At 38.7% G+C, this 13,900-nt stretch overlaps 1 protein-coding gene across 2 annotated transcripts in view; it reads left to right on the top strand.

Moving 5' to 3' along the window:
- frmpd1b (FERM and PDZ domain containing 1b) overlaps positions 1 to 13,702 on the top strand; it is a 36,634-nt gene extending 22,932 nt beyond the window's left edge. For both annotated transcript variants that reach the window (XM_043257598.1, XM_043257597.1), the window contains exons 5-17: positions 250 to 352; positions 472 to 517; positions 1,123 to 1,227; positions 1,428 to 1,523; positions 1,880 to 2,005; positions 3,530 to 3,649; positions 3,880 to 4,016; positions 4,100 to 4,226; positions 4,997 to 5,089; positions 5,506 to 5,688; positions 5,837 to 5,981; positions 7,218 to 8,234; positions 9,064 to 13,702. In XM_043257598.1, the coding sequence (XP_043113533.1) occupies positions 250 to 352; positions 472 to 517; positions 1,123 to 1,227; positions 1,428 to 1,523; positions 1,880 to 2,005; positions 3,530 to 3,649; positions 3,880 to 4,016; positions 4,100 to 4,226; positions 4,997 to 5,089; positions 5,506 to 5,688; positions 5,837 to 5,981; positions 7,218 to 8,234; positions 9,064 to 11,489 (4,724 nt within the window). In that variant the 3' untranslated portion in view covers positions 11,490 to 13,702. The remainder of the gene's footprint in view (positions 1 to 249; positions 353 to 471; positions 518 to 1,122; positions 1,228 to 1,427; positions 1,524 to 1,879; positions 2,006 to 3,529; positions 3,650 to 3,879; positions 4,017 to 4,099; positions 4,227 to 4,996; positions 5,090 to 5,505; positions 5,689 to 5,836; positions 5,982 to 7,217; positions 8,235 to 9,063) is intronic.
- The last annotated feature ends 198 nt before the right edge of the window (positions 13,703 to 13,900 follow it).

Here is a 13,900-nt window from a genome sequence, read left to right as displayed (position 1 = left end):
CATTGCTCTAACTTTCACTAAGCATTAAGCCCAGTTCACACCAACGATAAGGATGTAGACAGGCCTTTACGAATAGCGATCTAAACAAATCAAGTATTAAGCCGTGGCACATTAACTTAAATCATGCAGCTTTTTAATGAGAGTTGTGTTCTTCAGAGATAAGACTCTTTCATTTGAAGGCACTGTTCAGCATGCATAAAACTACAGTTGTATTTTAATAGTTGCATATGTGTGTGTATTTATTTGTAGGAGGCCCAGCAGACGGTAAGCTTTTTCCTGGAGATCAGATCCTAAAACTGAACAATAAAGCCATAGAAGATCTTTTGCCTGAAAACGTGGATCAGATGATAAGGTGACTGATCAGATTAAAGGGACACGTCTAAAATAACTTTTTTAAATTGATATTGCTTTCTTGTTTCTTGCCCCATTTGTAAATTAACTTTTTTTTCTTGTGTTTGGCTCCGCCCTCAGGGATTGCCAGGACTCTGTAACCATGACGATCCTCAGAAATATGGCGGTGTGTACTGAAGAGTCTTCTTGCAATTTGTTGATATTGAATCAGATAGTAGTGGTATATTCATTTATACAGATTGTTTCAAAGCAGCTTCAGTGATAAACAAAAATCTTCAGTTAACGAAACATTTTAAAGGTATAGTTCACCCAAAAAAATTTAATTGTGTTATTAATTGCTCACCCTCATGTCGTTCCAAACCAGATCTTCATTCATCTTCAAACCACAAATTAAGATATTTTTGATGAAATCCAAGCGCTTTCTAACCTCACACAGACAGCAACACAACTGACATGTTCAAGGCCCAAAAAGGTAGTGAAGACATTGTTGAAATAGTCCACCAGTCCTCCATCAGTGGTTTAACGGTAATTTTAACGTCCTCATTATCTTTCTGATTGTGCTAGTTGTGTTGTTGTCTATGGAGGGTCGGCTGGCTCTCTGATTTCATCTAAAAATATCTTAATTTGTGCTCTGAAGATGAAAGAAGGTCTTACAGGTTTGGGACAACATGAGGGCGAGTAATTAATGACAGAATTTTCATTTTTGGGTAAGCTACTCTTTTTTTTTAATAATGTCATTGTCCAGCTCAGAAACTTTTTTTTGACCTTTAGAATCCCAAGTCTTCATTCATAACAGCAGAGAAGAGAGCTCGTCTGAGAAGAAACCCCGTTAAAGTGCGCTTTGCAGAAGAGGTGGTCGTCAACGGACACACTCAGGTAAAGCCACACGCCAACCCTAGTCAGATTTACACATGGGCCATATGCGTAATGCTGCCTGGTTAATAGTTCTGTACCAACCAGCCGTGACCACGAGCAGACCTTCATGACAATACATTTGCTGCTGTCATAATTGCTTTCATCAAAACATGATGACAGGCTTTTTTTTTCCTAAGCCACGTTTCATTGATTGTTTCAAGGGAAACTCTCTTCTCTTCCTGCCCAACGTTTTGAAGGTGTATCTGGAGAACGGCCAGACCAAAGCCTTCAAATTTCACAAGACCACCACTGTCAAGGTTTTAGATCGCTGTTTTTCTTTTCTATATGTTATTTGTGCTCTGTGGGGTCCAGCGATACTGCAGGAAATCCATCAGTTATTGCTTGATCTTAACTTTATTTTTGAGGAAAGATGAAAATACCTGTCCACCAAGAGTCAAGGGCCTAAAAAGTTTAAAGACCCCTTTTTCTTTATTTTTCGAGACAGCTACAGTCTGTTTGTTTCATTAATCTCCAAAATCCAGATTGACTTCAAAATAAAGCTTTCTTATTAGTATCTGTGATTAAACATGCTCTACTATGGCGTAGCTGCTCAAACCCTGTTTTGAAAGCTTTAATAATGCACTCTCAAAAATAAAGTTGTCTCTGTGTGCAGGATATCGTGTTGACTCTGAAAGAGAAGCTGTCCATTCGATGTATTGAGCATTTCGCACTGGTGCTGGAACAGCAATATAACATCACCAAACTACTGCTGCTGCACGAGGAGGAGCTCATACAAAAGGTAACGCACACTAGTTTAATAAGTAGCAATGCTATTAACTTCAATATATAGTTAAAACAGTAGCTTGGCTACATTCAGAGTAATGCTGAGCGTTAAGAAACATCTTTTCCAACAGTAAACGTAATAGGACAAATGGCTAAATGTAGCATGACACTATATTTTGTACAAGTTAGCATTGATCGAACGCATTACAAACCTAAAATGCCTCTTGCTCTAAGGTAGCCTTGGGAAGTCTGATTTATATTTGTGTATTGGTTCGTTTTAGTCAGCCAGTTTTGAAATATTCTTTTAATTGCTACTGTTAATTACTTAGTTTTGATCTGGTGTATGTTACATCTAATATAAATTGGGTGTTTTTTATGAGTTGTATCTTGTGTAAATGAATGTGTTCAAATTAGATATCACCCTCATTATGCTGTAATTTTGCTCTGATAATTGCATCATTAAAATATATTACTGTATAAACAGCTTGAATGTAACTATCTTTCTCAGTAACTTAATGGGGGCCTGACTACTGTGTTTTTCTGGAATATAAGTCAGGTTTTTAAATCATCTGAATGTGTAGCAACTTATATTCCAAAGTGGCTTACATAATGTGCCAAACGAGTTTGAGTGAGGACCAGTGTTGTAACGCGTTGCAAGTATTGATGATCCAGTTTAACCACATCAATCAATCAATCAATCACCTTTATTTATATAGAGCTTTTAACAATACATATTAGGTCAAAGCAATGAACAGTATCAAATTCTGTCAGTAATGTATAATGACAAGATTAAACAATCAATTTTCAGCTAAAGTCATTTCATTATTGAATGCAGAAACGTCGGCGTATAGATGAGCTCAGTTTCAATAAGATCTTTTTAATCAAATCAATGATAATCACTAGAAATGAAGCATACTAATAAACAAAAATGACTTTAGGTAAACTAACAATTGTGCTCCAATATTTTTTAATAGCTGAAAAGTATTGAACCTTCTTCTCCTGTATTCTGTACTGACGTGAATTTACTTTTCCTTCAACCAAAATTTTATTCATTACACATTTTGGTGTGAAAGGGTTTTTACTTTTGCTATAAATAGAACTTCTTATATTAAAAACAAACAATCAAGCCCTTTACGTTCCATAAAAAGTAACGTAATTAGTTACTTATAGAGTAACGCAATAATGTAATGCATTACTTTTAACTTTCCCCATCACTGGTGAGGAGATATAAAATACATGTTTATAGTGTGTATAACGTTTAATATATTTAATATACCAGTATTTTACAATATTTCTGAACGTAATCACAAAATGTGACTTGTACTTTTTTCATCTCTCAACAATGCAATTTTCACATGATCAGTTGTGACTTATTTTCTGGAAAACATGCAATTAGGCAAGTTATGTATAAAGATGTGTCTAATTTTCTAACATACGTGTATGTAAAACCTTATAGAACTATTAATTTTGTGATAATATATATACTTATACGCACACAACAGCCATGACTATAGATTGTAATAAAGTGCTGCTCTTTCAGGTGGTACAGAAGAAGGATTCCCATGATTACAGGTGTCTGTTCAGAGTCTGCTTCGTTCCCAGAGACCCAGTGGACCTCCTGCAGGATGATCCCGTGGCCTTTGAGTACCTCTTTCAGCAGGTACCACAGTTTGATTTCGCAGCACTGAATATATAGTGGAGTAATATTAAAGCAATGCTTTAAGACTGCTGTGTGTATGGTATCAGCAAGTAAGGTACTATAAAAGTTTATTATTTATGAGTTATTTTATATTGCATTTTCATGGGATTTTAGTTGTAGCAGTTTTTACTAAACCAGTAATTACAATGTTTTAGTTAACTGACATAACCCTGGTGTGTATACGTGTGTAGAGTGTGGGAGATGTGTTACAGGAGCGCTATGCTGTAGAGATGAAATGTAACACAGCGCTGAGACTAGCCGCTTTGCACATGCACGAGAAACTGGCAAGCTGTGGACAGACAATGAGAGCATCTGTTAAGAGCGTTGTGTAAGAGCGCACGCATACACTCAAAAATACTCATGCTGCGTTAAAAAACATTGATTTAATGCATGTGCATGTCTGCGTGTCAGCAAGGAGTTTGGTTTGGAGAGCTTCATCTCTCCCACTCTGCTGAGGAACATGAGAGAGAAAGACCTACGGAAAGCTCTCAACCACCACATGAAGAAGATCCAGTCGCTACTAGAACCACGTCAGAAGGTATGTGTCTAAGTTTTGCAGAAAACTGTTAAAAACATCTCTTTATGAACTAAAAGAATATATTTTACACATTTTAATGTTTTAAATATTACTTAAATTAATACTATTTTATAGATGCTCCCTTTAACAATCTAAACATGGTTTAACGCATTCTTTTTAAAAATGTATGTGAAATAGTATGCGGTGTGAATGTTTGTTGATTACTAGAAATATTTTTCCATCTAGTTTTCCCGTAAGTATAAAAAAGGAATTTAAGCCATAAACCAAACAAACCAGCTATGAAGCAAGACAGTCAGACAAAAAAAAACACATGCTTAGAGGGCTACAATCCCATGAATGATGATGATGATCATTTTTTTTATACCTATTTTGATAGCAAAGGGAGACTGACTTGATCACTTTAGCTTTTTACTTATCATGACAACCTCAGACCTTACAACAGATTTGTCTGTAAAGGTTTATGAGCTATCACTGAAAATCAGTTGGCTAAAATGATTGGACGTTTTACTTGAGGAGCCCAACTGTTACTCTATTACTGCTGGTTTGCCTGTCCCCCTGTAAATGTGGGGGATGCCTTATTACATGCATTGTTCTCCTGCGCATTTTACCAAATGTAATTGAGAACTGGGTTTTCTATACCCAACGGGGACTTGCACGCTGTGCATATTATACCTATTATGTATACCTATTATACCTTGTTTTCATTACTTCAATCATAATGAAAATCTATTTGTTTATCTTTTCCATTTCACTCTCTCTCACTTTTTCAGGTGATTTCGGTGTCTCAGGCCCGGTTGGCTTATCTGACCCAGATGGCAGAGCTGATTTCATACAGCGGGAGAAGCTACAACGCCACCATGCTGGTGAGAGAGTTGTGTCCATCTGCCACGTTCATCACAAATAACAAACAAAATCTGCAGGACACAGATATGTTCCGTTTATTTTCCTCTCTTGTCTGACGGCAACCATTTGTTTTTTTAGATAACGTTACGCTAGATAAAAACTTGACAAGCATCCTCCTATTTTTAAGGATATGAATTTAAGCACGTTATATAAGACAGCTGTTCTAGGGAGCGAGAGATTTGGATAAAATAGCAGCATCTCTTGCAGTGACACAAAAATAAACCTTCAAATGACGCAAAGCCTGAGACCAATTCATTATAAAGAAATGACTCATAAGATTCAAATGGGACCATTTTTTTAAAAAGACATCCCATTTATATCCTTTATGTTTATGTATTTCCTTGGTAAGTCGGATCGGAAGACATGTGTGTTACAGTTGCAGGACAGGGAGTCATTGGTGAGTTTGCTGGTGGGAGCGAGATACGGGATCAGCCAAATACTAAACCACCAGCTCAACATGATTTCCACCATCATAGACTTCCACTACATCACCAGAATAGAGGTGCTGTCAGAGTCCGACAGAGTCAGCATGCTCAAGATTTACCTGCAGGACATCCAGGTGTGTACACGTCACAGATTAAAATAAAACAGCTAATGCTGAAACTGTACCTTTGGGACATCCAGGTGTGGATAAATACCTAGGCATGGAAATTTTTCCTCTCTCTTCTTATCTCCATCTGACCATCTCTTTATCCTGCAATTTCCAGCCAATAGCCCTGTTAATGGAATCGGTAGCAGCTAAAGATCTGGCCTGCCTCCTGGCTGGATACTGCAAACTCCTGGTTGACCCTAATATCAATGTGTTTCGATGGGGACCCAGACCTAAAATGCGACGCATTCCGGCAGAAGAAGGTAGGAGATAAGGGAAAGTTGTGTCGTTAAATATGTGACAAAACAACTTTTTTTTTTCCTAACACCCTGCCTTTTTACTGATGAAAGTACACTTGAAAGCTTTGAAAATAACTATAAAACAATCACTGTTTTTTTTTCAGACAGTGGTAACCTTAAAGTCTGCATGAAATCAAAATTTACTATATTTATTTTGCTAGTTCATATTGCTATTTTTGTGGTGAACAATTCATCTGTGCAAATCAATCCAAAAACAATGTGTCTTCTCTGATGACATTAGTTTGACGGCTTGAGAATTATCTTAAAATCCTTAATCACGCCCCTCCTTTACTACATCCAATCAATTCAAAGTAGAAAACACAAGAGACGGCCTCTACTTTCCTCATTCAATATTCTGTTTCTATCCGAAGTGTCACAATACGGAAGAAAACTTCTGGTTCACAGACTTTTTATTTGTTTTAGGGTTTCATTATTTCTCTATTTTACTTTGATTTTATTACAAGTATGCCAACAGCACCCCTACATAAATAAAATGTCTTAGCAAAACCCGAAGGATGTTGCGGCACACGCTAATGACTGTTGTCTCTCTCAACTGGGACACTCATTCTGTACTCGCATTCTCTGATTAAATGTGGGGATCCAAAACAGCGAATCTATCACCATTCAGGCAAAAGTTAGCTTCGAGAATGACCCTTAACACATATAAGTTACTTATCTGCAAGGCTTATTGGGGTAATTTTTCATATAATGCCAATTCCAGTAATATCGTGCATCCCTACATATAACTATTAGATTAAAAACTTACATTGAAAAAAAACCCCAAAAACATTGCCTTGGAAAGCAAATTAAAATGAAAATTTGCTACCCAGCACAATGCCTCAAAAATAAAAACCAAAAAAACAAATTTTTGCACATTGCATGTTGTGGTTGCAACAACATGAAAAAGTACTATGGTGGTGACTATTGATGGTGCCAGACTATGGTACTTTGAAATATACTGAAAATTAAGTACCCTGATGTATACACGGTACTTCCAAAAATATCACGGTACCACTGTGAGAAATATACACTGGGTTACAAAGTAATGAATGTTTCTTGTGTTATTTAAGATTAACAGATTTTATGAAACTCCTTTCAGTTATAAAATCAATTACTTTTATTTTTAAAATAAAATCACTTGTATATTATATTATACTATACTAAATACTACATAAATTAAGTTGAATTTGTTTTGTGTAGGGTATGTTTCTCGGTGTGGGAGCGATTCAGAAGACAGTTCGGAGGATGACTATGCTATGGAGGGACTGCTGGACACTCAGCTATCAGAGGACACTATGTCTACTCATACAAATGATGGCACGGAGGAAGGAGAGGAAGCCGAGGGTAAAAGTGAAGCAGAGGCAGAAAAGGTCAGAGTGATTGTAACGCATACCTTTTTAGAAGATGAAGGAGATGAGGCGAGCAAGAGAGAGTCTGTTGGAGATGAGGATTACGCCATTACAATGGATTCCCTTTTGGAGACAGGTTGGTACACGGACCCTCGAGTCAACAGCAGCTTCTCTAGTTTATCCAGTAACTCGCTAAATGCACTGGAGGAGAGTATTAAGGCAGCCATTGGTGGGCTTGGCCATATGGATATGTCTCTGGAAGAGAAACCCAGTTCTGGTGCCTCGAGTCTGGATGTCCACCACCCTTACCTCCTGGAGGTGCCAGAGTGTTTGGATGAGAGGGGCAGTTTAAACAAACTCAGACGACATTCAGACCTGACCTACGATAATCACTCAGGTCTGTGCTTTTCTGAGCTCTCCCAAATGTCTGACAGCTTGCCAAGCCCACCTGCAGCCAGCGACGATGCTTTGAGTGAGGATGACGAGGATGACGAAGGAGGAGACAGTGAAAAAGATGGTCGCATTTCCGCCATGTCGGCAGAATTTGAGGCTGTGTTAGCCTCTTGTACCCCTAACAGCATAAATGCTAAATTAGCAGGGGTAAACTTTCAGGAACTCTTCACCAGGATTCACAACCATCCAGCACGTAGACAAGAGGGAAAAAGTTTCCCGCAGAAAAAGATAAATGAAGCTAAACAACAAGGACCATCCTCAAAATTAATAGCACAATCTGTGCTGAAGAGAGCTGTGCCCTCAAATGTCACTGACAAATCAAAGGACTCCAGAGACAGTTGTTCAGAATCTGAGGATGAATTTTTTGATGCCCAAGATCGATTGACCCCTCCCATCACAGAGCAAGCCATCACAGGTCAGTGAACCATCTATTTTTAACACAAAATATTTGTGTATTCCTTAGAAGAATGTTCCAGGGTCGATTCAAATTAAGCTCTGCCAACAACATTTATAGCATAAAGTCCATTACCAGAGAAACCCCTTCCCCCACCCCACCTGAAAAAAAAGAGGTAAAACCACTATTACAGTAAAGCACTTGAAATAAAGCAAAGATGCCTGTGCATTTTTAAAAAGCAGTAATTTTTGTTGTTGATTTTTATAAAAACACTCCTTTCTAACGTGTGTTTTTTCATCTGTCATCTTCATCTTCATTCATCATTTTTGCACTCGTTTTACACAAAATGATACTTTTTGTATCTTTGTGCATGTCACAGTAGCAGGCCTTACTGCCAGTAGGTGGTCAAGACATACGTTGAAAATATAGGATATACATTTGCATGTGGTTATTAAGAAATGAGTAAGAAGTGGCACTGGCCTGTTTACTTGGATTGCAAGTGTCTTACTGCAATTTTTGTTTAAAAAACTGAGGAATTAGTCTTTAAAGGTAATCAACATTGTTACATATGTCAGCGCACTGACATAATAGCATTTTTGAGTTTCAGTCCTGGCTTGATGTCCTTTCCCAATCCTGTACCCCCTCTTTCTCTCACAGTTTGTTTCTGGTCGGTATATACGGTCATATCCTAATAAAAAGCAATAAAAATAAATAAATAAATAAATAAAAACATTGTTACATGTAACATATTGAACCCAGAATACTCTTTTAAAATGCTAAGTATCTAGGTTTTGGGTTTTTTTCTTTTCAACTTATATACACATCTCTCTTGCCTCTTACTCTTTTGCAGAGAAAAGCTCAGATTCTGAAAACAAACATCCTTCTTCTAGTGACATTAAGGTTAGTGTGGACAAGAAAAAAACTCCAGAATCCAGAGACAGCAAAGCAAAAGACAGCTCCACATCAGAGACCTTTAAAGAAAAACCTTCTCTTGTCAACCATTTCCCTGAACTGGAAGTCCATCAACCCTCACTGATTTTTCTCCCTAAACCTTCACCTGTGGAACCTAAAACATTCTCTGCTAACCACTCCACAGGGCAGAAAACCCAGCACTGCAATGGAGACATCCCAGGTCGAAATCCACACTTATCATCACAGCTTCTAGAGATGGAGCCAGATACCATGGAGTTTAAACCAGTCACAGGGCCTGGACCACCATTGTCTTCCTCGTTAATTACAGCAGTACGCCAAGCTATCTATCCCCAACAGACCTTAGTGGACCCAGAGACTGTTCAAAATGGACTGAGACCACAAAATGGAATAACTGACCAGGACCCAGACGGTCTAGATAAAGAGACTACTCCAAATCATGTGAAAAATCTTGAAAAACTTGATAGTCAAGATAATAAGCCAAACCCGAAAGAGCCAACAAATGCCAAAGGAACAACCGAATTTGGGAAAATAACAGCAGACAGCAAAGGTCCTCTACAACAAGAATCATCAAACTCTCTTGAATACAGAAAATCAGAAAATAAAATGCCCCATATGAACACAAAGCCCCCAATACCTCCCAAGCCATCATTTATTGGTTTACAGCCATCCTCAAATGTTAATACCCAGTCACAAAAGACTGGGGAAAAGACAAAAGTTCCCCCCAATGGTCTTTCTCTACACCCCTGGTCTCAGAGAAATGGTACCTCCCCACCCTCTACACTGAGTAAGGGAGTTTCTCTAAGTCATGAGAATCTAAGAACTGAACTGAAGGCCGAAAGCTCTACAGTCAAACGTACAAGTGCTTCAACCACTCCTACCCCATCTCCATCTCCCTTACCGTCTCCTTCAGTTCAGTCTGTAAATATTGTTCCTGAAGATCCAGCTCAAAGTGGGACCAGCTTCCCTAGCAGAACAGGCTCGTCTGGACGTCTATCTGCCACAGCCTTGCGGGGGAAAATTCAGGATATGCCCTGGTACCTCACCCGTTCCCAAGAGATCTTGGGGACAGTAGCACTCAGCAACACTATTTCATCGACAGGCAATATAGCTACCATTGCAACAGATGTGAATCATGATTCCAAGAAGGTATCTCCCAAGGCCACTTCAGTGCCATCTTTGATAGACTGGAAAGAGAAAGATGCTGAAGTAGTCATTGTGAAGCTCAAAGATGGACCTGAGGAAGTGACCCCAACTCCTGTGAAAGACACTAACGGGAAACCTCCAACATCGTCAAGCCATCCTGACCTGAGGCAGAAATTGTCCACAGAAGCTACCGAGTTGCACAGGCATTTTGGGACCTGCAAGTCTGAACAACCTCAGTCACACAAAGATAACCCTTCAGACGTTCAACTTGACAATGTGTCTTTATCCTCGACAAGTCCTTCTCATCGTGATGCATGTGGCTGCCATACAGTCTATGCCAACTGTTTCAGCGGAGATACAGATGACAACTGCAGCTTTGATGAAGATCTGACTGTTTACGAGTTCTCCCGTCGAAACCGAATCAGTAAACCACCACAACCCATGCCGGTTCCCTCCCCTGCAACCCTTTCTGGTCCGTCACCAAATGTTCTCTCCCTACTCAGAGATTCCCCTCGTCCCCTATCTTCATCCTCAGAACTCAGTCCACTCCTGGTTCCTCCCAGATTTCTGGAATCTCTGCCTTTAGACTGTGGACCAATGAGTAATCCTCTCAGATTTTTGCAAGGTCACCGTTATGCTGCCGGTCAGAAAGGTACAGGGCTTAAAGATGGCTATGCCTGTTTGCAGCGGGATATTGATGAACTTCTTATGGTTTTGAAGAAAGGACCTTCTGCAGTATACCCTCCAACCCGCAAGGGGGAATGCGAAAATGGAAATGTGAATGGGAATTCGCTTTCAGAGACAGAGAGGTGCCTGGTTCAGGCGGAGGCACGGAGATTGGCATCAGGATGCCAAAGAGCCACACGGGTAGGATGGGCACCTGACGATGCTCTTCTGTCACTCGGAAACAGCTTTGGAGCTCTAGTGCAACTTACCTCAACCTGCATGCGAGTTCCTTGTTCGGACTGTGGAGGCTGTCATGGGGACATTGATGCAGATGAGGCTCTGAGGAAGCTTGAAGAGATCGTGGACCTATATAAGGAGTTTGTAGGTGCTGTAGAGACAGCAAGAGAGGGCGAAGGTGTCAGGCTCTTAGCCAAGCAGTGTACTGTTCTCATTTCAACCGTCTTCTCACTAACACAGCTATTTCGGACACGGACACCAGACATAGACAATGGAAATGTACCTCTGAACTTTTAAATTTCACCTTCTGGCACCCTCTTAAGAGACTGTAGAGTGTGAGCATAGAATTGTACTTAAAGTAGCAATGCCTTTCTGGCATCTAAAAACTGATTGTGTGCTGGCACACAAGAATAATAGTAAGTGCCGCGAACGTACACACAGTTAGCAAACTAACATGTCAGAACTGTTATGTGTTAACCTGTTTGTCTTGCCAAGTCTCCCTATAAACATACTGGAATTATGCATTCAGACATAGCTATTTTCTAACAGTTCTTTAATTCCTGATGTATGTACAGTCTGTAGTATGTATTTATTTTTTACATACAGTATAAGCGCACCGTGGTTTCTAACCTACTATACTTGCATTTTGTTTGTTTGTTTTTTTGGGTATATGTGAATCCCTACCTCTTGCTCTAATAACTGAGATAAACAGTGTTATGAAACTTCACTTGTTTTCATGATTAGTTTAGTCATGCTGCTCTAACAGATTGAAGGAACAAAGTGAATCAAGAATCCACCAACCCCTAACAACAGATGCTGGGACAAACACTAAGAAGCCCAAATACTTATGCAGTAATGTTTCACCGGACTATCCAAAGGACTTTGATTTCATTTTGTCTATGATACCTTTCAGGCTGTAGAATGAGAGTTGATGGCAATAGAAGTGCGGCGGTTTGGCATTTTTGTATCTGTATATTGCCGTGTCATGTTTGGCTTTTGATGTTAGTTTTTATATTGGCCTATCAGTTGACTGTTAACCACAGAGATCGGTGTGGTCCAAAGACATAATAGCACAATTGGGGCGTGTTTACTAAACAACGATGTCACCACGTTACTGTAGCACCCTGTAAAACCGATCCCAATGATAGCCAAACCACACAATTTCTCACTCGTCTGTCATTTTTGACTATGCAAGCATCACGATTTATACCCCAATTTTTCCACATATTATACTTTCTTACATTTTATACATATTAATACATACATAATTTTCAATTTGTTATCAATCATTAATATTTCACTTTAGAGGACATCCCTGACAAGCCTAGGCCTTATATTTTTTCTTGGAAGATTGTTGTGAAGTTTGTTGGATTGCATTATTTTGCGAATGCAGCGTATATTTATTTTGCCTTCTGTTTATTCAGACAAAAGGTTCAGTTGGAAATATGTTTTTCTTCCACCTTTGTAAATGGTGAAATGCACTGTATTTAGTATATATTAAATGCTCAGTGTAAGTCATCTTTGAGTAAGGCCAGAAACATACCCCATGCAAGTATATGAACTTAAATGCTTCTAGCGAAACCAGCTCAATTTTATTGCATAGTACATAAAGCCTGTTGCCTCCATGAGTTTTTTTTGGATCTGCACAATGCATTGTTAAAGCCTTCAAATCTGCTTTTCTGTACTTGCATAGAGTGTTTCTAATTTGAGAAGGCCAATTTTGGTATATGAATATATGAATGAGGAGATTATCAAAGATTACACTTGGAGTTTCGAATAATTGAGTCCTGGTGATTCATTTTCCCTTTGTTGCTGATCTCAGACCAATATTGTGCGGTATTACAGCCGAGCATGAACATTCTCACTGGCTGTTTCTAGATCAGCTTTCTAAAGTCAACTTGCACCCAAAATGCATAATTAAATCGCCCAGATCACCTGACTAATTTGAAGTCAATGGATGGATTTTGACATCAGCCTTGTTCAGTTCTAAGTTACTTGACTTTAGAGAAGTGCTTCCAGACGGCAAGAATATCACCCATATTAGACACATCCCTCTCAATAAACACACTGCCAGATTGTGGTTATCAAGTCAGAAAGCTAGTTTGCATCAAGAGAAAAGTAATGGAAAGGAAAGAGACAAATATCTGTTACTATTCAGTCTTTTCATAGGAGCAATTTTCATATCGGACTATCAGAGAGCAAACATATTTCTGTATTAAAATCTTACTGTCAAACGAAGGCTCTAAGAATGATGAAGACTTAAAGGAACTGCCAATGCATTTGTAGCAACTACGGAAAGAAAAAAAAAAATGCTTGTAAAGACCATATGTACTGAGACATGTTGTATGCTGATGATTGTGTTTCAAAGTGCACAAAATAAAATCATAAATGTGGCTTTACGTGAATATGAAGGCAAACATCTGAATAAAATGAGAAGGGACAATCGAAAGTATGTTTTGCATTCCCTCTACTGTGTTCATGATAATAAAGGTTTGATTTTGAATGACAAATACTGTGGAACTAATGCAGCTTTTGTGTTGTGTGGCTTCTTTTTTTTTTGGGTGAATATATAATAATTTCTTACATCTTTCTTTTGATTTTAGAAATGAAGTATGACCTGGACATGTTCTGGACAGATTTTGTGAGATTTGATTAAGTTATTATTAGGCTTTATTCTCAGAAGCCGGGACATCTGTTATTTTACAATG

The sequence above is a fragment of the Puntigrus tetrazona genome, chromosome 14 (genome assembly GCF_018831695.1).
Source record: "Puntigrus tetrazona isolate hp1 chromosome 14, ASM1883169v1, whole genome shotgun sequence".
Lineage (NCBI taxonomy): Eukaryota > Metazoa > Chordata > Actinopteri > Cypriniformes > Cyprinidae > Puntigrus > Puntigrus tetrazona.
This window is presented reverse-complemented; position numbering and strand designations above follow the sequence as displayed.